Source organism: Fringilla coelebs, assembly GCF_963513975.1.
Source record: "Fringilla coelebs genome assembly, chromosome: 16".
In the NCBI taxonomy this organism is placed as follows: Eukaryota; Metazoa; Chordata; class Aves; order Passeriformes; family Fringillidae; genus Fringilla; species Fringilla coelebs.
In genome coordinates this window covers 12,399,429-12,424,284 of record NC_140042.1, presented here as the reverse complement: position 1 = coordinate 12,424,284, position 24,856 = coordinate 12,399,429, and the positions used below count along the sequence as shown (strand labels likewise).

The 24,856-nt window shown below is 39.6% G+C and overlaps 1 protein-coding gene across 2 annotated transcripts in view; it reads left to right on the top strand.

Moving 5' to 3' along the window:
• RBFOX1 (RNA binding fox-1 homolog 1) overlaps positions 1-24,856 on the top strand; it is a gene marked incomplete at both ends in the record, with an annotated part of 1,149,754 nt that overhangs the window by 784,917 nt on the left and 339,981 nt on the right. For both annotated transcript variants that reach the window (XM_084216436.1, XM_084216434.1), the window contains one exon: positions 6,628-6,669. In XM_084216436.1, the coding sequence (XP_084072562.1) occupies positions 6,628-6,669 (42 nt within the window). The remainder of the gene's footprint in view (positions 1-6,627; positions 6,670-24,856) is intronic.

Below are 24,856 nucleotides of genomic sequence, written 5' to 3'. Positions count from 1 at the left end.
TTACTTGCAGCTGGGATAACTGCCACCTTAATAAGCTGGTGGGAATTATCTAGAAAAAATTCCATGTAAAGTGGAGTTTTTTTACTTGAACCCTGTTTTAATTTTACCATACATTCTTGGCTTATAGTTTTTAGCTGTCATCTCTGTTTATGATCTTTTTTTCAGAAAACCTATAATGCAGCACGTCAAATTTATTGCCTTGTTTGGGTAATACAGACCCTCAGAATTCAGCAGTACCTGATACCCAGGTACTAATTAGTACCTCCAATTTCTTCATTCTATATTTACACTAGCTTCAGAGTTTATCATTTAATTGGTATTCATACCATTATCTGCATTTTTTTTTCTGCAGAGTCTTTAGGTAAAGCAACTTAAAACCCTTTTCCCCAAAGGTGCAAGATTTTACAAGAGTAAATTCTTGTGAGAACAATGTGCTTATGAAACAAGAATTGTTTGTGCTGCAAGTAGGGCAATACCTGTAATATGCCAGGCTTGGTTTGGGCCTGTTTGCACTGTAAGGTAACAGACTTTAATTCCATACTGCTTGCTGCTTTAACATCACAGTGTTTTTAATTATGTTTTTCATAGTCCATTTATTCTTTGTAGTGCATTGCCTTTGCCTTCAGATTATTCTGTATAATATTTCTGTGCTATGCAGGGAGATTAAATGCACTGTGGCCAGTCCTTTATGTGTAAAAGGAATTTATATTTGAATGCTAAGCATGGGTCAAGTTTCTCATGGGATTGCTCCAGAACATATATCCAGAATTTCACCTTGAGGCTTGCCCCACAAGTGTTTCTCTGGAATGGTGCTTGTAAAAGATATTTTCTTCAAGACCATTTTCCTAATTTATATAAAAGTCATGTGTAAGGTAGTTTCCAGAGCATTAATGTCCAAGGGTGGGTCATCCACAGATCCAAATGAATCCCAGCACTGTCCTGGTCTGCACCACTCCTTCCACAAGGCTGTGGCAAAGACCCACAGCTCCCAAACTGTGCTGAAAGCTGGGAATTAACTGTGTCACAGGATGTGAGCACGGGGAAAGCTGCAGTGCTGGCTGCTCCTCTGCCACCCCGCAGCGATTTTACTCGCAGGGATGTTGGGAAAGGAAGAACTTCCAGGCTATGCTGCAGCACAAGTTTCCTTGAATACTTACAGCGAGCCAGAGGCAAATTTGGTCACATCTCTGTCTCTGTGATCTGCAGCATGCTTTGGGCATACAGCTCAGGGTGTTAAAATACAAAGAAACCAAAAGTTAAAGCAAAAAAAAACCTAAAACCACCAAAACCCTAAACCCCCTGTTTTAGGTAACCGTGATGTTCAAGCAATATAGAAAATCTTGATGAAGAAACGGATCTTATCCTGCAGCTAAGAAAAGGTGAAAATTGGACTTTAAGGCTTCTCATTTGGTTAAAGGAGCCATTTTGCAAAAGGAAATAATTGCCTCCAAGCTGTTTTAATGTAAAAATCTTTCAAAGTGCTTTTATTTTGTTTTTGGATATTTTCTACTTTTCCTTGTCTCAATAAAATGGTCCTGTTTGGAATATGTTGCTGATTTGAGGGCAAAAAGAAAAGGAGAGTGAGAAAAGCCTATAAAACTATAGATTATTTTTTATGGATGATGAGATGGTCCCCATTTGCATTTACAGCTTTACAAGGATTGTAGCACTAGGCTCTTTTTCTTTTTTTTGATGGAAATGCTTAATCTGAGCTCAATGGGCCATAATAATTGCCTGTTTCTTCCAGTAGAAATAAACCCACTTGTATGTGACACTTGAAACCTTAACTCTGCTTAGTATTACCCACGGAATTGGAGACAGTTCTTCACCCAAATATATTTATGACAGCAGCACCAGTCGATATGCAATACCCAGCCAAGGGCATTGGAGAATAAATCAGTCCCTCCAGCCTCTGCTGGAGCACAATAACTGATGGTGGTAATAAAACCCCAGGAAATTAAAATTCTGTGCATGCAAACACACATACCTAGCCAAGAGAAACCCGAAGCTCTCTGTTCTGCTAAGAATTTGCATATTCATAGACATATACATTCTGTACCTCTTTGTGTTGGAAACACAATGGAGCACAAAGTCTGTGGGTTGTCAGCACATGATCACCTCGTTAGACTGTCCTCAGCATTTGGGGGCTTTCAGGAGACATGTCCATGAAAATTTAGGGACCTTGTAGTGGAAAAGGATAATCCCAGTTACTCCTTGAGGAAGAAATACTCATGTTATGTTTGAAAGCTTCTAGATGTTGCTGTAAGTGACTACCAAAGGCTCTGAAATCCCCATTTCCAGTTCATTTCATCCTGTATATTTATGCAATTACTGGTATTTTTAATGAGTCCTCTGTGTTTGAGCACCTTGGGCTCCACTTTGTGGCTCTGTCAGCTCTTGGGATGGATGCTGTTTCTTCACTTGTGTTTTGGGGTTTCACATGTAGTGCTGAGAGGCAGTTTTAGATTAATACACAATATTATTTATACATTTATGTACAAGCTCGTGCTTTCTCCACGTATTAAATACTTCAGAGTATTATTTCTCTTGAATTCTGTGGGGCAATGAAATTCTGAACACCAATAAGTGATAAAAAGATGCAGTGAAGTGACTGTTTCCAAATGAAATACAGCAGTGCATGGTGTGTGTCCTTGTGTAGCACAGCCTTTTTGTGTAAGGAACAAACCCAAGCATTTCATTTTTGACAGAAGACTTTTCCAGTCAGAGGAGTGTCTAATGAGAGAAAGCACTGGCAGATGGATTTTGCAGATAGTATGAGATGGTATGGACTGGCTCAGAGTGCCAGGTGAAGCACAACTCTGAGAGGACAGTCTGTGGTTTGATTTCAGCTGTTTAATCTGTGTGTGAACGAGGAGAGAGGATTTCTCAATCAGAGGGTGGGCAGTCACCAGCTGGGAGGGGGGTCCTGGTACTGTGCTCAGTGCCAAGCCTTGCTCCCCTGACTCTCAAGCTCCACAGTTTGTGTGTAGGTACTGACTGTAATAATTCAACAGGCATATTGTTGAAATTCCAGTGATCATACTTGCACTGTCCTTTTTGAGGTGTAGAAAGAAAGTAATATCAGGGGGCATTTCATTTAGCACATGTGTTTAGTTATGGTAAAATATCTGGAAGATAAAAGACATTAGATGTTCACCTGTTATTTTTCAGCCAGTGGGACAGTGCTCTGTTTCAGCTAATCTCAATCCTGAAAATACTTTGAATTTGAAAATGTAAAACCAATACTTGGGAATGTTGAACTGCTGCAGAAATGTTGTTTAACATTTAAGCAGATACTTCCTGTAAATAACCTTATTACCCTCCTGTTGTTCTCTTTCCCCAATCACCTAAGCCCTTTCTTCACAAATTTGACAGCAAAAACCCTTTCCAGGTGGACTGCTGGTATTCCCTAACACCTGCAGTAATGCTGTTGTTCTCTCCATCTGTCCATTCCTGCAGAGATGGGTCCCATTTTCCTCAGGGCCAGGGCCTGTGTGTCTGTATGAAGGGTGGATAAATGATAAATATCTTTAACAGGTATTCAGTCTCCTACCTGTTACTGGTACTTAAAGAAAACAAAACAGATTTCCCCATTCTAGTCCTGAACTCACTAGGGATTGACACCAGCAGGTTCTACAATATTTCCAAAGGGTTTTTTTTTGGTTTAAAATGATGGAGCCTGACTGCACAAGTGTCTTCAAAACTGCTCTAAGTTTTAGTCCTATAAAGGAGCCTGTAGTTTTTCAAAGTTTTGCCTTGATAAAATCTTTTAAAGGGAATGAATCTTTTAGGCATTCTTCCACTAAACTCATAGTATGTGAGAGCTTGACACAATGACACTCAACATACTGACCAGTCTTGTACTAAAATACAGAAATAGTTAATTGGATATGGTTGAATCCAGAGCCATAACAAAGTAAATTTAGGATTGAGAAGCAATGTATTTAAAATTGCAGGATGTGCACAAGGTTTGCTTCTAGGCTCTCTTGATCATTAATTAAATATGTTATGGCTTTCAGTTTTTCTCATTTATCTGTGCAGGTTTACATATTGTAAATGCATTATTTATGTTTTCCCTTAAGTGCTCAGTACTGCCAGGATGTTTCTCTTAAACTGGCACAGATAACAAAAAAGACAAAATGAGAGAGCAAATTTGGCACTGGTGAAACGCTCAGAGAGCTGCTCATGTTCAAATGAGCCTTTCCCAGATGTACTTTAATAAACTTCATCTGACAAATAGAGGGCCAGACAGGCAGATGGCATCTGTGTTTAAACTATGATTATTTTTGTTTCATTAAGGTAAATTTGGTTTATTTTTTTTTTCCCTTTAATCTCATCTTAATAATGCCTTATCACTAAGCCTTGAGGCTTTTTTTCTAGAAAGCTCCTAGGATGCAGGGTGATGAGGGAGCTGTCTAGGGGGATGCTCACTCTGAGGGCAGCCAGCTCTGAAATGGATTTTGGTGTTGTAGATAAAACACCACTCGCCAAACTTTGAACCAAGGGAATTGGTGTGTCCCGTCCCCCTGTTGTTTTTTACCTTTCAGAGTAAACTGAGCATCATGCAGGTGGTTGAATCAAACACTAATTTAATAGAGTGTTCTCACATTTATTTAAAAGCTGTTTGTTTTAAAGTAAATTGGTTTTCTTCTGTTGGTTGTGCTGCCAGATATGGAGGAGCAGTTGGATGTTAAGATGTGGTCATCTCCTTATTCACTTACTAACTCTTTGCCTCTCTTGTATTCTACCACTGTTCATAAACACTTCTTTCCTATCTTAAATACAATTTTTCTGGTGTCTGAGATGTTAGGTATTTTATGTTTCAAATTACAGTGGCAAATAACTGCTAACTAAAACACAAAATTTAACTATCTGCTTAAATAGTCAATGACTATATTGTTCCTCTCTGAGTACTTGATAGACTTTTTTCTTGTTATCTGAGAAATTTCACCTTTCTTGCATTCCAAATCTCCTCCCTCCATCCCACCATCAGAGGTTAAAAATCTCTTAAGACAGAAAACCTAAATAATAAAAAAAGACCCTGAACAAAACAACCCAAACTCACTTCTAACTTTGACTGGATGATCACTGTAAGTCCCTTCCAACTGAAATATTCCATTCTATTTCTTTTTAATCAAGATAAAGAAGTTCATGTGGAATTCAGATCTGAAATTAACTCTTGAGACTTATGCAAGCACACTTACAATGTGTTTAATATAACCTTAAAGTGACTCATAAGTGGTGTAGAGTCATGAACTTTCAAAAGTGGAATTGTTTGCAAGTGACAGTCACTTCTGCTGTAGTTAATTTGACTCCTTAGGGGAATTGTAATTAGACTTCTGCTGAATTCCTGTAGTTCTTACTCCCTGCTGGGAACTTCAAAGAGCATTTGTTTCTGTGAGGTTTGTGTTTTCATACAGGGACTCTTGTAAAATTCTGCTATACAAGTAGAAGGTTGAGCCTGTAATGTACTTTTTAGGACTCCTCCTGTGCTGAAAACCAGGCAATTTTATTTTGTTTGTAATAACCCAACTGACTGAGAAGTTGCCATTTTCGTTATCACTACAGAGTAAAAATATCTTCTGCAAATGGGTTTTGGTTGGTGTTTTTACTGTTTCTAAGTACAAAGTAGTGATAAGTGTATTCCAAACCTTTGAAGATATCCTCAGAACCATTGCATCCAATTTCATGTTTGATGGATTGTTTGCCATCTACACTAATGACAGAACTGACAGTGATGACACTTTCTAGGCTAATTACTCTCCCTAATGATTCTAAAATGATATTTTAAGAAAACCAAAACAAAACCCACCTAGACACAAAACCCTCTCTCCACATGGATAAATCAACACCTGGGTGCCTTCCTGAGCCAAGCTGTGCAAGTTTGGTTCCAGAGGTCCTGGTGCCTGGCTGTGTTACACACCTGGGGGCTGGGAAGGCAGGCTGGGAATGGGCATTTCAGGGCAGTTGTTGTTCCACAGCTTTTCCTGGAGGAGCCTGTTCCTTCTGGCAGGGTTGGGGTGTCCCAAGCTGTGTCTGCTGTCCCAGGGAGTGAGTCCTGCTCAGCCAGCAGCTCTCACACTCCGAGCAGTGCTTCTTGTAAATCTGGCACAGCACAAACAGCAGTATGGAGAAAAACCATATGCTGTGGAATCAAGAAATCTTCAGTGACTTTTACACTGGATTAGAGCTGGATGTTTTCACAGGAAACTGTTTTATCACTTATTTGAAGCTTCTGTATCTTTATTCCTGAGGTGTGCTGTGAATTTATCGTGTGCTAACTCAGTGGGATATTCACAAATACAACAGATTGTGGTAGGACACAAAAAGGGGGAAAGTGTCTTCCTGAACTGGACTGCCAATCAGGTGTTTAAAATCTACACAAGATTCTTTTCTACTTCAGTTTTGTTGTGAGTTCTGGTGTTAATTTCATTTAAAATATAAGTTGAAAACATTTATTTTGTGCAATAATGATTCTGTGTGGATGGACAGGACAATATTGTCTTTAGATAAATGGCTGCATTTCCAATGTTTATATGTGTGAGACAGGTAGATGAGCAGCTTTGTTGTGGCAAGAATGTTATGCTTGCAAAGTTATTTTGGCTTTTTTTTTTTCTTCCCTTATAGAGTTCAAAACAACAGATGAGTTGTGAAAGAGAACCGCTAAGGGTAAGTGCAATGATCTGCAAAATGTTCTGTTTCTTTAAAACATAAGCAGAATTTAGTCTGTTCTATTGACAGATGAATTGCTTAATTAAGAGGAACATATTTAGTTCATTTGTTGCTTGTTGGTAAATATTGTACATCTTTCAGTATAAAGGAGCTAGAGAGATAGATGCAGGGTTGGGTTTTTTTTGATGTAAAGTTGTGAGATTTGCCAGTAAAAATCTTCAGTAGAAATCTTTTCCTCTTGGTGGGACCCCTGACACTCAGTGAGCTCCTCCTGTGCAGCTCCAGCAGTGCCCAAGGTCACTGTGCTTCCCAGACTGGCTCCACTCAGATTGTTCCCAGCCAGAAGAGGTTATCCTGTGGTTTTATATTGTCTAATTTCAGAGAGGAACCAGGGCTGTGAGGAGCTGTTATTTCAGTGGCTGTTGGTTGTGCACCATCTGGAAGGAGATAGAGTTCTGAGCCCAGCTGCTGACCTCTCCAGTTTTCCCCTTTTCCTGTTAGAGTGGTTGTGTTAAACAGCTTTTAGTCTCTGCTGCCTTTAAATGCTACAGATCCCTCAAGATGCTTTTCCATTGCAATATTTCTTGATTGATTCTAGTATTTGTTTGGGAAAGTATAAGAGCCTTCATTAACTAAAAGAAAACTAAAAACAAAACCACAAAAACCCAACCAACCCAAAGCTTTTTGGCCATCTGAGTGTTGCTTAATAGACCTACATTTATTGATAGCACATGAGGAGTATTTACTTGAAATCCCACATGCAAGTAGAGAGGGAGAGGCAGGCCTGAAGGAAGGGTGAGTTTCTATATGAACAAAAATATTGTCGGAAATAGAAAAAGCAGTTTTTTACTTGTTTGTTTGTTTGCTGTTTACTAAGCATCAGCAGTGCCTGCATGATTTGCAAGTATAAAGAATATACTTGTCTTAAAGTACATTGTGCAGTGTTCTTGCTCATCCAGCCATTGTTTAGATTAACTCCATCAACATATCTAGATGCTTCAGCTGGTCCTCACCACACTTGTAATGGGATTTTTGGTAAACAAGTTATGCAAGAACAATGCATCACATACTGTCCTCGATTCTTTTCTTGCTGCCATGTGACTGCATTGCATTGTACTGGAGCTGGAGTGACAAAGCTTTGTTTTATCAGTAGTCATGTCTCAACAGAGCAGCTGTCAGAGCTAAAATATTGCAATAGTACCTGAAGGACAAGCTTTTCAAGAGGTAGCAGTGCCTTGAGAACAAAGAAAGTGTTCATTTCTTTTTATTGTTTTCATTTTCTCCCTTGAATGAAGGAAAATATTGTTTTAAAATATATCTCGAGGAGGCAATGAGCTCTTTGTTCAAGTAAATTTGTGTGCTTTTTCAAAGCAGTGGATAAGATGTGGTGCAGTGAAACTTTCATGTGTCTTTTATTCCAGTGTTACACGTTTGTGTCTAACAGTGAGCTCAGTGCTTGGGATGCCTCTGTGGCAAAATGTGACGCCTAAAGACAAAGCCATATCTGTAAACTCCTCAATTTAGCTACATCCCCTTCCACAACTCCTCTGATGTTCCTGTCACACTAAACACAGCTCCTGGTGTAAACTCTGCTCCTGTCCCAGAGATCCCCCATGGCTTTCACAGCTTATCTGCTGTGGCAAAAGGTCACACTGAAATTTAAATGTACTGTGTGTGAACTTGTTGCACTTTGGTCAAGTGGCACCCTCATAGTGCTCATTCTGCCCCTTGTAGGTTGGCTGCCTAACTGAGCAGTGCTGTTCAAGAGATGTTTCATGGCCTGAATCAGGTTTTGCAGGCCTGCAGTGTTTTCTTTTGGGGTTTGTGACCTGCCATGAGTGCTTGGATGTGAGGAAGTCTCTTCACAAAAAGTGGTGCTTCATCCAAGCTGAAAGAATTGAAATAGAACAAAGAAACAGAATTAAACCAACCAAAATCCAACATCCTGTTGTTTGTTAAACCAAGTCAACCAGATTATTATGTCATCTAATAATATAATAAAAAATGTAGAATATCTCCCACTTCCTTGCTAAGTCTAACATGAAAATGTCTTCTACTTTTCTTTTTTGGTTCTCTAGTAATTCCTTAGTCCAGGAGTCATAAATAAGTTTCAAAAGCAAAAATTTATTTTCACTATTATGCTTGTAAAGAGCATAATGGTGTAAATAAATAATTAGTCATTATGAGGCCTTGAGAGGCTGACCTGGAACAGAGAGTAGACAGAGTTAAAGGAATAAAGTAGGGATTCATTAAAGGCCTTCAAAGGTCACACCTTGGGCAGTACAAGAGCCCAGCCAGGGCTACACATAAGATGGACTCAGAGTCACGAGTTCTCACACTTTTATGAGTTTTGGTCCATTTCCATATTGGGGTTCATTGTCTAATTCCAGCTCCAGGTTAAGCAGTCCCATCCTCCCAGTCTGGTGTCCTTGGTCCTGGGGACAGGAACCAAGGATTCTGGAATCCAAACTGGGAAAGGATTCTGGAATCCAAACTGGGAAAGGATTCTGGAATCCAAACTGGGAAAGGATTCTGGAATCCAGACTGGGAAAGGATTCTGGAATCCAGACTGGGAAAGGATTCTGGAATCCAAACTGGGAAAGGATTGTTTTGTGTGACTGAGCTGTGAGGAGAACTTGCCAACACTTTATGTCAAGTTCAGAGTCACACACTAAGGCAGTACAGAATCTGGAAAATATGAAAGCTGAAATGTAAGGCATCAGTTGTGTGCCTATAGAAAGAAATATCCAAGTCTGACTAAAATAATTTCCTCAGACATTTCTCACCTGTTATCTGTTTCTCTGCCTTGTAAATTCTAAATGCAAAGCAGCATGTCACTGTTCTGGAGTAAAGCATTTAGAGTCATGAAACTCATTGATATTAGAGCCTCTGGCTATTATACATTATATTTATAATGAATGATAATCCTAATAATTAAGGAAGCCTGTATATTTTAACCCTTTTCTACTCAATATTTGAACTTCACAATGACCACAAGTGTGTAACTTATTTGCCCCAGGTACAGTCCCCAGGTAAACATTAATGTCTTAACCTGAGTGATTTAAATGAGAAATTATAAAAAACTATGGGAATTTTATCTCTATCAAGGCTTTTTTTTTTTTTTTTTATTATCCCATTTGGAAAAATAACCTAATTTTTGTGCATTTCCATTTGATTTTTAAAATAAAGCATCAATGCCATTTTTCAAATTTTACTTTCCCTTGGCAGTGATTTTCATTTCAATGTGCTGCCTTGAATAATAATTATTTTCATGTTTCTTAATGCCCTTTTGCTTTCTAATCTGGTGTCACTTAATCAAGTTACACTAAAAAGAAAAAAGTGTGTTTTTAAAGGCATATTGACTCATCAGTATTGCTCTCCCCATCTCCCTCCACACACTGCACTTCATAAGTGTTTCCTTTAAAGAAAATAATGATGCTCTTTATTCCCCTTCGTTGCGCTTTGTGTTATCCAGTCCTGTTTATAAATCTCTTTTTGGACAGTCCCAGCCTCTCCTCCTCTCTGGCTCTCTCCTGTTGCCCCTTGCTGCTCACGAGTGCCTGTGTGTGGTTGGCATTCTGATGCATTAGAAATGACCTGTAAAGACACAGAATCGTTTAAAAGTGCTTTTCTGCTTGTATTTCGGTCTGAAAAACAGACTTGGAAACACACGTGGTCCAGGTTATTTAAGGCTGTGAGGAAAATTGGGATCTGAGCCCTGAGCAGAGATGATTTGGAGAACATAAAGCTATAAATAAGGGCAGTGACAGCTCAGAAGTCTGTCTGCTGTTCCCACTGAACCTTCCTTGCTGGTCTGACTTGAACCTGGGGGGAACTTTTTAATCATAGCCTAAGGACAGGCAAACTTAAAGCTTACAGAGCTTTCCCCAACCTTCAACTCATCATTTATTATTTTGTATGATTAGTTCAGTCTGACTGTTTAAAATGAGCTCCATGAGTGGTGCTGTAGAAGAGAATGTTTTTGGTCCTGATGCAGCAACACCAGATGAGCTCTCCAAGGTGGGCAGGGAGCAATTTTAAACTCTAATGTTGGGAGGCTTTATAAGTGTTCCTGTGAATACCAATGAGGTCTAATGGTAAATGGTGTGATTAGCTTCCTTGATGTGAAATTCTGAGTGACCCAGTTGTTGCTCTAATTAACAGCTTCTTTCACATGTGCTTATTATCAAGGTGCATTATATGCAGCCAGAGTTCCTTCTCTGGTCTGAAATACAGGCAGGGCAGGCTCTTACTGTCACCTTTTATTTAATATCAACTTTTATGTTTTTATAGTGTTCTAATTTTCAAGGAGACAGAAAGAAGTTTTGCATTCAGTATTGTTCTATTTGTCTTGTCTTTTATATGGTAAATGAAATAAAGTGCAACATGCAGCAAAAAATGTATCAAACCTTCACCAGGTAGAGAGAAAACAAAAGCTAATGCATTGATGCCCAGCATAATTTTTAAGCAACACTGATCCTGCAGTATTTAGCTTTATTTCTGTCTTTATTCAGTGCATTAATTTATTCGGTTTGTAATGTGCTCAGCAACATTGATGAGGGCTCTTGGAAACTTTAAAATAAACTTTTTGAAGCTCCTTGTTGTGGCATTAGCTTTCTCCAGTGCTTAGGAATAGTCCATTGATATTTTTGTGTCCGGTGTTCCTCTGATGCACTAAGGAGTTAGACACTAATTTTTTAATCAGTTTGAGCTGAGCAGAACCCAACAAACACCTGGAGAGAATCAGAGTGGAAGTGGTTTGTTAAGCAGGTATTATCTTGAGGGTTTTCTGAAATGACTCAGGGTGATAGCAGGGCAGTACATACCTGGTGGTTGGCCAAGAGCCTCTGCCCTCCATCCACCTCTTCCCACGCTGGACAGGAGGCACAGAAATGAGTATGAGCTTGTTTGGTGAGTCACTGATGTCATGTTACCAGAGAGCAATATGTAATTCAGAGCATTTCTGCAAAACAGGGCAGCTGGCTCTGGCCAGTAATAAAAATGTCATTTTTTGCCTTTCCTCTGAAAACCCTTGGTCTGCATTTGTGACCAGTGTGTGTGTGTTTTGCCTGGAAGAGTAATCTGGAACTACCAAGTGTTACATGTCCCTCAAAGGCAAAGGGGTTCAAAGGGGAGATCCCTACTAAAGGTGGCTCAGCCCAGGGTGTTTGCTGCTCATCCTTTCCTTGGGTATTGCCATGTGCTGCATTTGATGTGCCAGACGAGTGGTTCAGAGTGATCCTGCTGTAGTTCCCGTACTTATTCTTGCAGTGAGCTGTGTTCATCCTCCCTGTAGGTGTAGGTGGAGATACAGGTAGGTGAGATCTATAAGGAGATGTATTTTTGGTTCCTCATTTGTATCACACATTGACATGCAGTGGGTTTGGAGTATTCTCACTCAGTGTCTTACCAACTCTGTTCCCAGAGGCTCCATAAAGAGTACTACACATCACAGCTCAGGAAAAAAAAATCTTGGAAATGAGATCTAAACCAGACTGGGGTGAAAGGTTAATTGTAGGGATGTGATTTCATTTAAATTTTTAACTTAGCTTGAAATAAATGTGTGCCAAAAAAAAAAAGGCAACTAGAAAAATGTAAATTTCAATTGCTGTCTTGCTTGGCAGTTCTGCTAAATTTTAGGAGCCTTCCCAACTCTAGTAACTCATCATGTTACTATATAAAACTCCAATTTGTTGCTTAATATCATTGCAACTGAAAACAATAGCAAGGTAATGAAAACTGTTGAGGTTCATGTTTCAAGTGCCGTGGCCTCTCACCACAAGGATTGTGTTCTCTTCAAATGCTAACTGCTAATGGGGCCCTTGGACCAAGAGAATGAAGTGTTTGCTGCACTTTGTTCAACAGCGGTGCCACTCACTTCAGGCTTCTTTGAATTCTTTCAGGAATAGTTAAGAGGCCTTTAGGTAATGTCCTGACTCTCATTTTGATGGAATGCTATTGAGAAAACTTTCCATTGCTGTCCTGGTGTTGTTTTGGCATCTCTCTTTGAGAACAGCAGGCAGAGGCTTTTCTGCTGTTCAAGCACCACTTTCCTTTGAATTCAACTTTGATTTTTGCACAGTCAAGGATTTTCTCTGTGTGGTGCTTCCTAATTGCTGGAACTGAAGGGCTACAGAAATTTTTGGTGAGGCTGAAGCAATGCTTGCACTAAGTACCTGTCTGCTTAGGGTGACTTTGTATGGAATTCAGCTGCCCCTCAATGTGTGTTTAAACTTAGATCTGTACACAGAAATCAGGGAGAGGGAATAGTTCACCGAGGGGAATGAAGGTTCAGGAAGTGGAAAATTTATGAAAGGACAGAAGGGAATATATTTAGACAGTTTAAGGGCTACTGAGACTGTACCCAAGATAAATTCAATATCCCAGTGCTTTCTTCCTCCTGCTGCACAAACCTGAGCAATGCCCAGTGCTGGACCCAGTCTGGATTCGGGAATGGCTTCTGGACCCAGTCTGGATTTGGGAACAGCTTCTGCACTCAGAACAGCAACTTTTGGTTCAGACTTTGTGCAGTGACTGCACACAGCTCCTGCTGCAGAGCACTCGCTGTGAGCAGGGATGCTGGCCTAGAAAAGAAGAAAGGTTTTCTTGCTTAGTTTGTGTTTGTTGAGAGGGAGCTCTTTTTTCACACGGCTTTTGTAGTTTCTCTTTGATCATCTGGAAACCGGACCTTTGAGTGCACAGCTTTAACAGTGTTTATACTATCCTGACTTATTATTTCAACCTCTGCTGTTGCTGAGGCAATTTGACTGGCAAAGATCATGGTCTCTTTAGTGTCACACCTAATTCAAGCAGGAAATGCTATCTAGTTTACAGTGCAGGGTTTGTGGGTTTAGGGGGTTTTTTTGGTGGTTTTGTTTTTTTTTTTTTTGTTTTTTTTTTTTCTTGGTTGATTTGGGTTTTTTGCAGGTTTTGGATTGCTGTTGGTTTTTTGTTTTCCCCTGGCTAGTGCTGTTGGCTTGGACTATTTACTTTTCTTTTGCACTTGGGTGAAAAGAAGTGAAAACCCAGGAAAGGCTTTCCAGCTGCAGGTAGTTGGGGTGTATTTTTAACACCCTCTCTGGTCCTTCTGCATGGTGGATTTCTATTCTCATTTACTCATATATAAAAGAACAGACTGAGTAACAAGATTTTTAAAGGGAACAGGAAAGACATTGAAAATATGGTAAGAGCTGAAAAAAAAAAACCCAAACAAATTTACATGAACAATCCAAACAATGTGGCAATATAGGGAAAAATATTCACTGAGCCACATTGACCTCTTTAGCCAGTATTCTTTCAAATAGTGAGAATAAAGGAATATTGATTTTAATATGGCTATCATGTTCTTGTTTTGATGTTTATGGTCTTTTTCTGTTTTGTAAAATCTTGCTAAAATTTACTTGTTTAAACTGGTCAGATATACTACTCTACAAAAACATTTCATTATGCTTTTCAAAGTAGCTGCCAATTTTTTTCAAAGCACCAAAATTACAAGGAAAAATAAATTCCCCTTAAAAAAAACCCAGAAATGTATGGCTCAATATTAATATTATTTTTTTTAATATAAAATGCAAATATATACGTACTAGTATGTATTTATATTATACATATGTATATAAATACAGTTAAGGATCCAGTCCTTCTGACTTGTGGTTGACATGCATGTACACCACACTGTTGGATAAAGAGTGAAATCTTGGGTTTGGATAGGCCAGGATTTTAGAAGTCTGTGTTTATCCTTAGTAGTCTGTGTTTGTTCTTAGTCTCAACTTTTTTAACAGTAAGAAAAAGTGAAATGTAAGTGTGCTCTGTTCTATTCTGCAGCAAAATCCCAACTTGTCCTGAAAGCCAAGTCTTTGTGTTCAACAGGAATGTCTTTCTTGGTACAAAATCCCCAAAAAACCCCTCCACGTTGTCCCCGGGAAGCAGGATAGAGCAATAAAAAGAAGCTACACCAAACACACAAAAAAATTGTGTTTTATCAAGCTGACAATAGTTTTGTGCTATCTTGAAGTTCTAGGCTCAAGAAGGAGCTGACTTTGGTGCTGGAGGACAAGTGAAGTACAGAATTTTAGAAACATCTTTAGTCAACTAATTTTTTTTCACAAAGGCTTGCAGGAAAAACAAATTTAGGAAAAAAGTGTAATTTCTAGAGTTTGACACTTTTCCCTGTGTTGGCCTGGACTGGCTGGAGAGGTGGAGCCAGGCTCAAGGTCCTGCCCTATCACCAACATCAGCAGGTACTGGGGGACAAACTGATGAGAAATGGAAGAAATCCTGATCTGGTATTTTCATATTTGTGCCACGGTATCTGGAGGATCCATTTTATGAGCCAGGAAGTCGAGAAAGGCAAAAACGCTCTGCTGATTTTTAGCATCTTTGTTGTTTCTCACCCCTGGGAGAAGCTGACCTTGTTTCAGCAATGTTTTTCCTCCACATCTGTGTGCTGTTGTGTATTTTGAAGCTTTGATCACCTCTGTTTTCTTTAAGGATAGTGTGGCTTAGACAGGGAGAGGGAGATATAAAACCAAAGTGCATCAGATCACAGGCATTTTCTCTGCTCCTCTAATACCAGAAATTTGAGCCCTCCCTGTGAAGGAGTGGCTAGGGATGTATCCCAAGTATGCAATCAAATGCCACACAGGCTGTTATTCATGGGAAATGGGCAAAAATACAGATGCACTCAGTGCTCACAAGTTCCATCTCCAGCATTTCTCTTTCATGCAGTAGTTATCTCTGCCTTTGGATTCTTAAGATCTCTTTGAGTACAACGCTGGAAGTAAAAGGAGTGGTGTTCATCTCAAGGTCACTTTGGTACTTGAGAGCAGCTGCCCTCCAAAGAGCACATAATGAATAGTTTTATTACCTTTTGGTTGGTTTTCCCTATGTGCAGTAGATTGCTTCATATGCTATCAGCTCATTTCTCCTTTTTTTTTTCTTTTTTTTTATTCCCCCTCTGAACTACTGCTTTCTACAACTGTTTTCATCATTGTTAAAAATCATTTATATAGCACCATAAATTACAGGCACTTTACAAGCAAGGAGTAAGATACTGCCTTTGCCCCAAATACTTTATGGTTCAGATACATCTTTGATATCTGAGGTAGCTTTTTTTACTTAACACACAGCCTGGGAATTTTAAGGTAGATTGCATTAATCTCCTGTTTTATTCCCACCATTTTTCATGATCAAATGATGGTGAGGGCCTTTCTGTGATGCAGATAACCAATCATCTGTTTGCTACTTCCCATAAAGGTGTTGTAAACATTCTCCTTACTGAGAATTCCAGGCACATAGTTCTGTGCTCACACATTTGCATCTAAAACCTGTAGGCACTGGAAAAAACAAATCCAGCCTTTTGATGATTTAACTCCCCCCCTTGTTCCTTTTTTTTTTTTTCTTGACACTCTAACTGGCATTTCCCATTTTTTGGAATGAAATCTCCCAGGAATTTTCATGTGAAATTGCCACAGTGCCCAAGGAAAAACCTGGCAGCATGATCTTTGAAAAGGTAGTTTCTTTTTTTGAGTTTTGGCACAATTATTAGTCTCCCAAATCCAGGATATCTCATACCTCATTTACACTCCTGCTTCCACTAATGCAGATATTTAAAGTCTAATTGTAGCTATCATTTAATTTGAGTGTGAAATTAGGATTTTTTTTTAAGTTTGCCTGGATGATAATAGTCCAAAATACATTAAAGGTCTGGTACTGTAATTATTTATTATTCTTTTCCACCTGTAAACACATATTTAAAACAAACAAACAAACAGTTGTAAATCTAGGGAAAAAAGCCATAAATTCACTTAACAATCTAATTTTTTTCTAAGGTCTTGAAATGTGCAGGTCTTGGGTGCTGGGCACCTTCCCAGTCATATGCTCAGCTGGAAATGTGAATTCTACTGTGGGATTGTGGGGGTTTCTTTCAATTATCATGATTTTGTATCTAGAGTCTCTATTTCATGCTGGGAGAAAGTAAAATATTTTTAATATTAATCAGTGTTAAAAATATATCAAAACTTTTCTCAACTTATTTGTATGCAAGTTTTTGGGGTTTTTTTCACATGTTGCCATCAGAACAGAGCAATCAAGGTGTGCTAGCATGGCCATGCAGTTCCTTCTGGTTTGTAAACCAGATCTAATGGCTGAAAACAATTAGTCTGCCATATTCTATTCAGTTTGTTAAAATTATAATTTGGAGCCAAAATTTTTAAAGAGTGTTTTTTTTCCCCTAAGTTCTTTGAAAATGTATTAGAGACTCCAAAATAATGCATAATGGTATTAGGTATTAAATCTCAGGCTTTTGCAATTTTTAGAGAACTCTGTGGCTTATATGATACCAAATATATAATGATGTTAAAAACATTGGCTCTTCTTTAAAAAGGTTGAAAGAAGAAAAAATAACTTTTCAAATGGATTAATGAAAATATATTTCTATGTCTTATAATCATCCAAGCTTTATTTTGAAAGTGCTGGCAAATGCTGAAGTTATTAAAAAGAGAAAAAAGGTCAGTGAGTGTGCATCTGTAATCATACTGCCATCAGTGGGGCAATATAATATAGAGGAAATGAATTGAAACAAAGATTTTTGGTGTTATTTCAGTGAATAACAAAAGCAGATTGATGTTGCTGTGTGTTTTTCTGAATTAAACCCCACCCAAATGCTTGCAGGGTTTATTGCTGTGCTGCTGGCACTGAGGCATGGTGTTGGTGCACTTGAAATGCATCTTGTGGAGCACTCAGCCTCTGCCCTGCTTAGGCTCCTGCTGGAGGCTTTGGGAGAGCCTTTCCTTGGCCAGGTGGAGGAAAGGATGTAAAATTCTTGGGATTGGGCTGGAATTTGGAACACAGAGATAATCTTACAGTGTGTATGTCAGGCAAAGAGAACTTTATGTTTAATTAGGCTGCCTGACCCCAGTGTTTGCATTTGCACAGCCACAGAATGGTTTAATTCAGTTTTAATTCGGTGAGTGAGCGTGGAGACTCGCTCAGAACAGAGCATCCTCGTTCAGGGCTCAGAGGAGAACACCAAATATCACCTCTGAGAGGCCAGATGGGCTTTGTGCACCCTGATCCTGCAGGCCAGAGTCTCCCTGCCTGTGCAGGGCTGCATTGACCAGCCCTGCTCTGGGAGAATTCCCTCCTTTGAACTGCAGGCCAGGGTGGAAAACAAGCCCTGCTTGTTAGCCCTGTGCTCTGAGTGTAACCTGTTCTTAGGAGACAGCAACTGAACAGAAGCAGGGCACCCCATTCTGAATGGGGATTGCTTGTTTGTCATGTTTGCACAGGACATTTCACGTTGAAGAAAAGAAAAATCAAAGCATCTTCTGAAATATTGTTGACTTGCAAAGCTCAGTGTGCCAGGCTGCTGTGTCTTATCAGCCTGCACTAGCAGAAGAATCTACATTTTGGTTTGAGACAGAGGTTATGTTTCCAGAATGTCACTGTTCTCAGAACAGGGTGTAATTTAATTTGTTTTTTTTCAGCATCAGTACCTGTGCATTTGCTGTTGGAAATAGTTAACTTTGCATTTTGTTGCTGGGAAAGGAGCATTCAACTGATGTAACCATGAACCCCCTAGGAAAATAGAAAATACATAGATTCAGAGCATCTCAGAACACCAATTAAATATTTAGTGTACAGGCTGGATCCCTCCTAATGGAGAGTGTCTGAGGTAAACACAGCATCTCTAATGCACAATCAATTTAATAACAGAAAGGACTGGCAGCTTGTGGAAGGGGGAGAAGGATGTATTTTGATTTCAGGCAAAAGAACTGTTTGAGAAGTGAACTTTTTAATTGTGAGAAGGAATATTCAGGCAATCCAGCTTTGGTTTGCTGAAGGAATTTCTGACACTACTGGAAGGCAGTGGGGGAATGTGAAGTTTTGTTGGTTTGATGATTGCCTGGTTTTCTGGCCTGGTGGTGGCTGTGCAAGTGGGTCTGGAAGCAGAACACTGACTGGGTTTGTAATGCAGGGAAAACTTTTCTGGATCTGACCTTTTGCGAGAAGCTGGATACACACAAAATTATTTTTAAGACCAGGAAAAGAAATTGGAAGTTCTATAGTGACCTGGCTATCAGGTGTCACAATCTTCTGTCCCAAAGTGTTCCTTGGGTCAGTGCTGGGTGCATTTACCAGCTACTCAACTACAACTCTTTTATACTTCTGTTGCATTTAGCTTTCTTCTAGAAACACCTGTTCATCAAAACCAACCATTAAAAGAAATCCTAGAAATGAGTCTTGGTGCTTTGAAGCTTCCAGAGTGAGCAGACCATGGATAGCTGCATTCACAGCCATTCTCAGAGGTGTGGTGCTCCAGGATGCCAGGAAGACATTCCCTCTGCCAGACTGCCAGAAAGCACTCTGCACCTCATTTTGTCTCCTGGCATGGCCTCTCAGGGTTTGGACTGATGGACAGAAACGTCCCAGTATTTTTGAAGTGATGTCAAAATGATTTGAGGCCACTTGTGAAAGTCAGAACCATTTGACTGTGCATGTGCATGCTCCATGTTGCATTTTTTAGGAAAGCAGTGATGCAGCCTTAATTGTTGTCTCACTACTTATTTGTCCTTAATACACAAATATCAGATTTCAGAAAATGTTAAGTGTTTCTGGAAAAACATAGTCTGAGACCTGTTAAAGGCACATGTTCTGTGAGTCTCATGGCAGGAGCCAAAAAAAAAAAAAAAAAGAGCAATGGAGAAAATCTGCAGACATCAAGATGATGGAGAGGGTCCTACAAGTCACAAAATGAAAGGCAGGCATAGATGCCCAAAGTGTTTTTGTGGTCTGGAGGGCAGCCAAAGAGGCATTGATTTATTAAAGAGCAGCCTCAAGGCTTCCTTTTCTCTATGTGATGGTGCCATTAGAGCTCCTCAAACAGTCTCTGATTTCCTTGGGAATGAGGAGTAGAAGATTCTGAAGGCAGGTGGTGTTTCCAGGCTGATGCCACTGCCAGACCATCCCTTTGTGTACCTGCTTGGGGAACTCAGTGTGTAAAGTGTGAGTTCCTGATTGTTAAACACAGCCACTGCTTGTGCAAGGAGTACCCCAGCAGTTGTGTAGGTTTTACACTCTGCAGTTGTGATGTGGTATTAAAAAAAAAACAACTTTAATGAGGCAGCAATAGTGAGACACCAATTGTCTCAAAAATGCCCAACTCAGCTGTTTTGTTAATGGAGTTAACTTGGGGCTGTCCTTGTGCACTGCTAATACCCTGGGAGTGATTAGCACCTGTAGCATCAGCTTTTTGTCTGGTTTTGCAGATATCTCAATCCTCTTATGTAACTCCTTTTCTCTCTTTTCTCTCTGAATAGCCAGGATTCGTTTTGTAGTTTTCCATTCCTTGCCCCTGCAGTGCCTCCCTAAAACCCCTCCCCTGTGTCTCCTTGTCACTTGTCCTGCCTGTTTGTCACTTGTCCGTGGGCAGTGCCTCCACCAGGATGCTGCTGCAGAGCCAAACTGGAGGTGCTGGCCAGCCTGGCTGGTTCTGGTGCTGTTCCCAGGAGTTCAGGTGCCAGAGGAGCAGATTTTGCACCTTTTTTTCAGTGTACAGTGGCGCTGCCATCAGCTCTGGGAGCAGGAGGAGTGGTCAGCACACTCTGTGGATGTGCCTGTCCCTCACCAAACCAAAACAATGGCATAACCCAGCCTCACTTACTGTTCTCACCTTGTTAAAAAACAACTGAGAGGGGAAGGCAGAGCATGAATGAGTTTTGTCAGATATATAGTCAGAAATAGCAGCTGATAGGTTTGCTGTGATAAGTTCTGTGTGATGGCTCTGCTGAAAGGTAGGCTCTTCCATGATTTACTGAACTATTAGAAGTGGTAAAACTGATCCATTTGTTATCATCCAGTGCATAAAGACTTCAGGATTTAAGGAGCCTGCACTAAATAACAAAGCAATTTATATACTCATAAACTGAAAATTACAGGGAAGAAGTCCTTAAGTCATTGGTAATAGGAGCCTTTTATCATATTAGTGATGATTACCAAATGTTAACCCCTACTCCTGTTTTTAAAACCAAATCTTACCTTCCAGCAGTTGCAATTACTTAAAGAACTCCTAGAGACAACTTTGTATTGATTTATTATGCAAGTGTGGCAAGTTTTATTTATTTATCTGAGTGCCATCCCTCTCCCAGCCCATCAGGTACCTGCATCAGCTGATGTGAGCTGATGGATGGTTCTGCCAGCAGCAGCATGGGGCTGATGTCGCCTGAGTAATGGCATTAGCTGCCTCCTCTACTATCTTTACCCACAGTGATTTTGAGTGTAATATCTTCAAAAGAGATTTTTTTTTCCTGTGTTTCAATAACCAGATAATAGTTAGCAATAGTTGGTTTCAGATTAGTCTGTTCTAAGGAGAATATAATTATGTGTCCTACTGTGAAGATGGAAATACCCTCTGCCAGGTTTTAAAAATGCATTATAAGATTGTGAGTCGCCTTTGTGTTCTCTCGAAGCAAAGATTTTATGGGCACTGGAAAGAAGATGTTGACTAAAGCTAAGCAAACATTTCCCTGGAGGTAATTTTAGTGATGACATTAGTTTCTTTTTTGCTCCAGAGTGTCCTGAGATACTTAATTCATTCAATTTTGTTCAACCAATCTAAGTTCTCAAGGAACAGATGAATTGAGAGCCACTTGTTACCAGTATTCAATATTTGATATCCAGCTTGCTTTATTTAAATGTGAATGATTACATGCTGAAACAGATTTGTTTCTTTGTGTGAGCTGTATAAGCAGAGTATCTAAAATCAAGATTTGCACACACACCTGGGTGTTGTACAGAAGAAAATTGAAGAGCCATTGTAGCATTTCAGGCAATTTAGTTAAAACTCTTCTTGCAGCAGGTAAATTCTGGTCCCACTGTCCTTGTGTTAAACTTTTCCTTCACAAACCTTATTTGAGTTAATTCAAATGCATCATCACCCCACAGTAACCCTGACCAGACTGAAGCTGGAGTCCAGCTGACATCCTAAACCCAGGAGGGATGATGTGAGGCTTTCCTGTGGCTGCCAGGGCTCTCTTTGGCAGAGCTGTTGGCTGGGTCTGTTCTCACCAAAGAGAGTGAAGGAGCAGCAGCAATACACAGCCTGCCACTGAAATTATGGGTATGGATTGATTGTGCTGTTACCTACTGAACAATGATCACTAATGATTGGGTTCAGTATAATCACTCAGTTAGCCTGAGTTTTGCCAGGATAGGATGTTTGAGTGTTGGGAGAAATAAGCCAGACTTTGCTCCAGACACATCACAAGTGAAGTGTCTGTACCAGACAAAGGGGCAGACCCCTCATGGTTTTCTTCCCATTGCTTTGCTGTGCTAAGTGTCTGGAAAATTAATCCACAAACACCAGAGGTTCATGTCCAAAAATGAGACAGAGGACTTTGACTTTATCTGAATAAAGGCAGAGGCCATGGGGTATCCCCTGAGGCCTCTCAGATTTTTGGACGATGCAGCCTCATTTTTATCCCAATTTCTCAGCCACATTTCCCTTCTCTCTTTCCCCATTTCTGAGGTACTTGAGAGGTTCAGACTGCCCAGAACACCTGATACCAGAGATTCCCCTCTAATGTACAACCCTCCCTTTTCATTTTTAATTCTTACTGAATTTAAGGGTTTTTCTTCTCCATTGTTTCTTTCATCTTTCAATGTCTAATTTCATTTATCAGCAAACCTAAACTTTATTTGTAAAAGCAAATATCTTTTTCCATTCATCAATCAGTGGAACCCTTCTTGTTTCTTTTATGTCCCTGTGCTGGTTTTATCTACCAGCAGACCCACAGCCTATTTGGAAGGACAAATCCACCATTCCTCTCACAAGTAAAGGGAAAGCAAAGTTTCCACGTTGCTGGTTGTGTGGGCAATGATCAGCTGTGTGTGTGCCATGGAATGTGGGATTGAGGGAGCTCCCACGTGCCTCCATCCTGCTTGTCCCCCTTGCACTGTGCCCTGAGCACAGCTCATCCCAGCCAGCAATCCTGACTGGGGGTTTGGAATTGTGCTGAGCTTTAATCACCAGGTTGTTGGCTGCTTGCTCCTCAGGCTTTCCTGGGACAACATTCTGACCTTGTTGTAGAGCAAATGAGCACAGAAACCAATTTCTTGCATCAAAAGTGACAGAAGGGCTGAAGCAATAGAAATTAATTGAAAATGGGGAAAAAGCCTCTTACAAAAACAAAAAAATAACAAACAAAACACCCCCAATTCAAACAAACAAACAAAAACCAAACCAACAAAAAACCCCCACAAAACCTGTGTGGTGAAAACACAGAGTTTATAAACTAACAGAGCTGTTTTATAAACACAGAGTTTATAAACCAACATAAAGTAACACTTCAGTTGCTCTTCTGTATTTATGCTGAAATCCAAAAAGCAAAAGCCAGACAAAATGCAGCAAAACCATCTTAAAACTGCAGTGACACAAGAACAGACTAAGGGCTTGTTTTGTTTCCATACCTCCTAACAATTTGCAGCTTTTCATTTCATATCCAGCCATGATAGATGAGGCTGTTAAGGTGTGGAAATTAAGCACAAACACAAATATTTCTATCCTTCTAAATGCTTCAAATTATTTTTTGTATTCTGTGTAAATTATGTGAGATTTTAGCGTTGTTGCAGCTCATGTATCATGTGCATCATTTGTATCTCTTCTTGGGGAAGTTGAAGTAAAAGAAACCAGTTTATTATCAGTAGTGGCAGTGTAATCATAATCATCACATTCCCTCCCTCCTTTATTAGGCTTTTTAGTTTTTAAGAATTATTAAATCCCTCTGGTTTAAATTTGGAATAACAGAGATGTAAGTTGAAAACACACTCCTTAAAGTCAGTAAGTTTTGTCTTTGCAGTCCATTAGTCAAATCTATGATTTTGGTACCCTTCTACATGGTCAGAGAGCAGCTAGAAAAACAGATTATACCATCTAGCACTGAGCTTGTTTTAATATTCCTGCAGTTCCTTGGAGTCTTATATCCCTTGCAAAAGGAGGAACTTAGTCTGCATTTTCTTATCTTCCAATGCAGTAAGCAGCAATATCAGTGCTATTTCCAATCTTCCGTGTCATTAATAAATATGCCAAGATATGTCTGTGAATTATGGTCCTTTAATAAGGTAATGGAACTCCTAGAATCCAGAGCTTGATTTTTTAGAAATGGAAACTGTTTAGGTGCCAATGAGAATGTGCTGATCACATACATAACTAATCTTGATTAATTATGAGTACGAATTTTATTGTTTCCTTGTTACTATCACCAAGTATTTTTTATCTACCCTTAATATCTCACCAATCCCTCGTGATTCTGTAGGGAAAATAAATGATATTCTGATTGATTCTGGAAGTTCAGGCTGTGGTTCAAGCTCACTCAGCAATGCTGGTGCTGAAGCTGACAGCACCTGGGAGCCCCATGTGATCAAATTTGGGAGCATCAGAGGAGCTGGGCCATTACAGCAGCAAACAGCAAATACCCAGACTGGGGACAGAGTTTCTGACTGCTTGTTTTTTAAAAGAACACCAAGGTTCTCATTGATTTCAATAGCCTTTGACCTGAACCCAGTGTCAGCTCTCCTTTGTTAAAATGATTGTGGTCAGTACCTCCTATTTACTTTTTTCACATTGTTTGCAAATCCAGAGCATGTAAGAAGTGACCTTAGCAAAGAGGGTTCAGTTTCAACTTCAGGTGCAAAAACCAGAGTAATATACCCATTTTCAGTCTTTTTTTATTCACATTTTTCTACCTGCGCAGGAACTACAGCTGATCTAACAAAGTATTGAATAATATCTGTGTGAAAAATAAAACACTTCAAATGAATGGTGTTGTACAGCAGCATTGCAATTTGTTCCTCTTGTTTGGGGGAATAAGATGTGAAGGATTGGCTGAGTAACCAATTTAATAATGAAGAAAATTTAGAATACAGAGAGAGTAGTTGAAAGCCTTGGGACATCATTCCCTGAAGTTTCATATGCTGCCTGTGCTATGCTCCAAAACAGGGGAATTTTGATACAGAAGTGATTTATAGGCAATACCTGTGCACAGTCTTTTATCACATTAATAAAATCTTTAACTAGTCTTTGAAAATTCTAAACCCTCCTGTGTTCAGTTGAGGTACACAGATAGAAAGAACTGCTGGCTGGCAGATGTTCAGATACATTATCAGAAAATGTATTTCCAGCCTAACC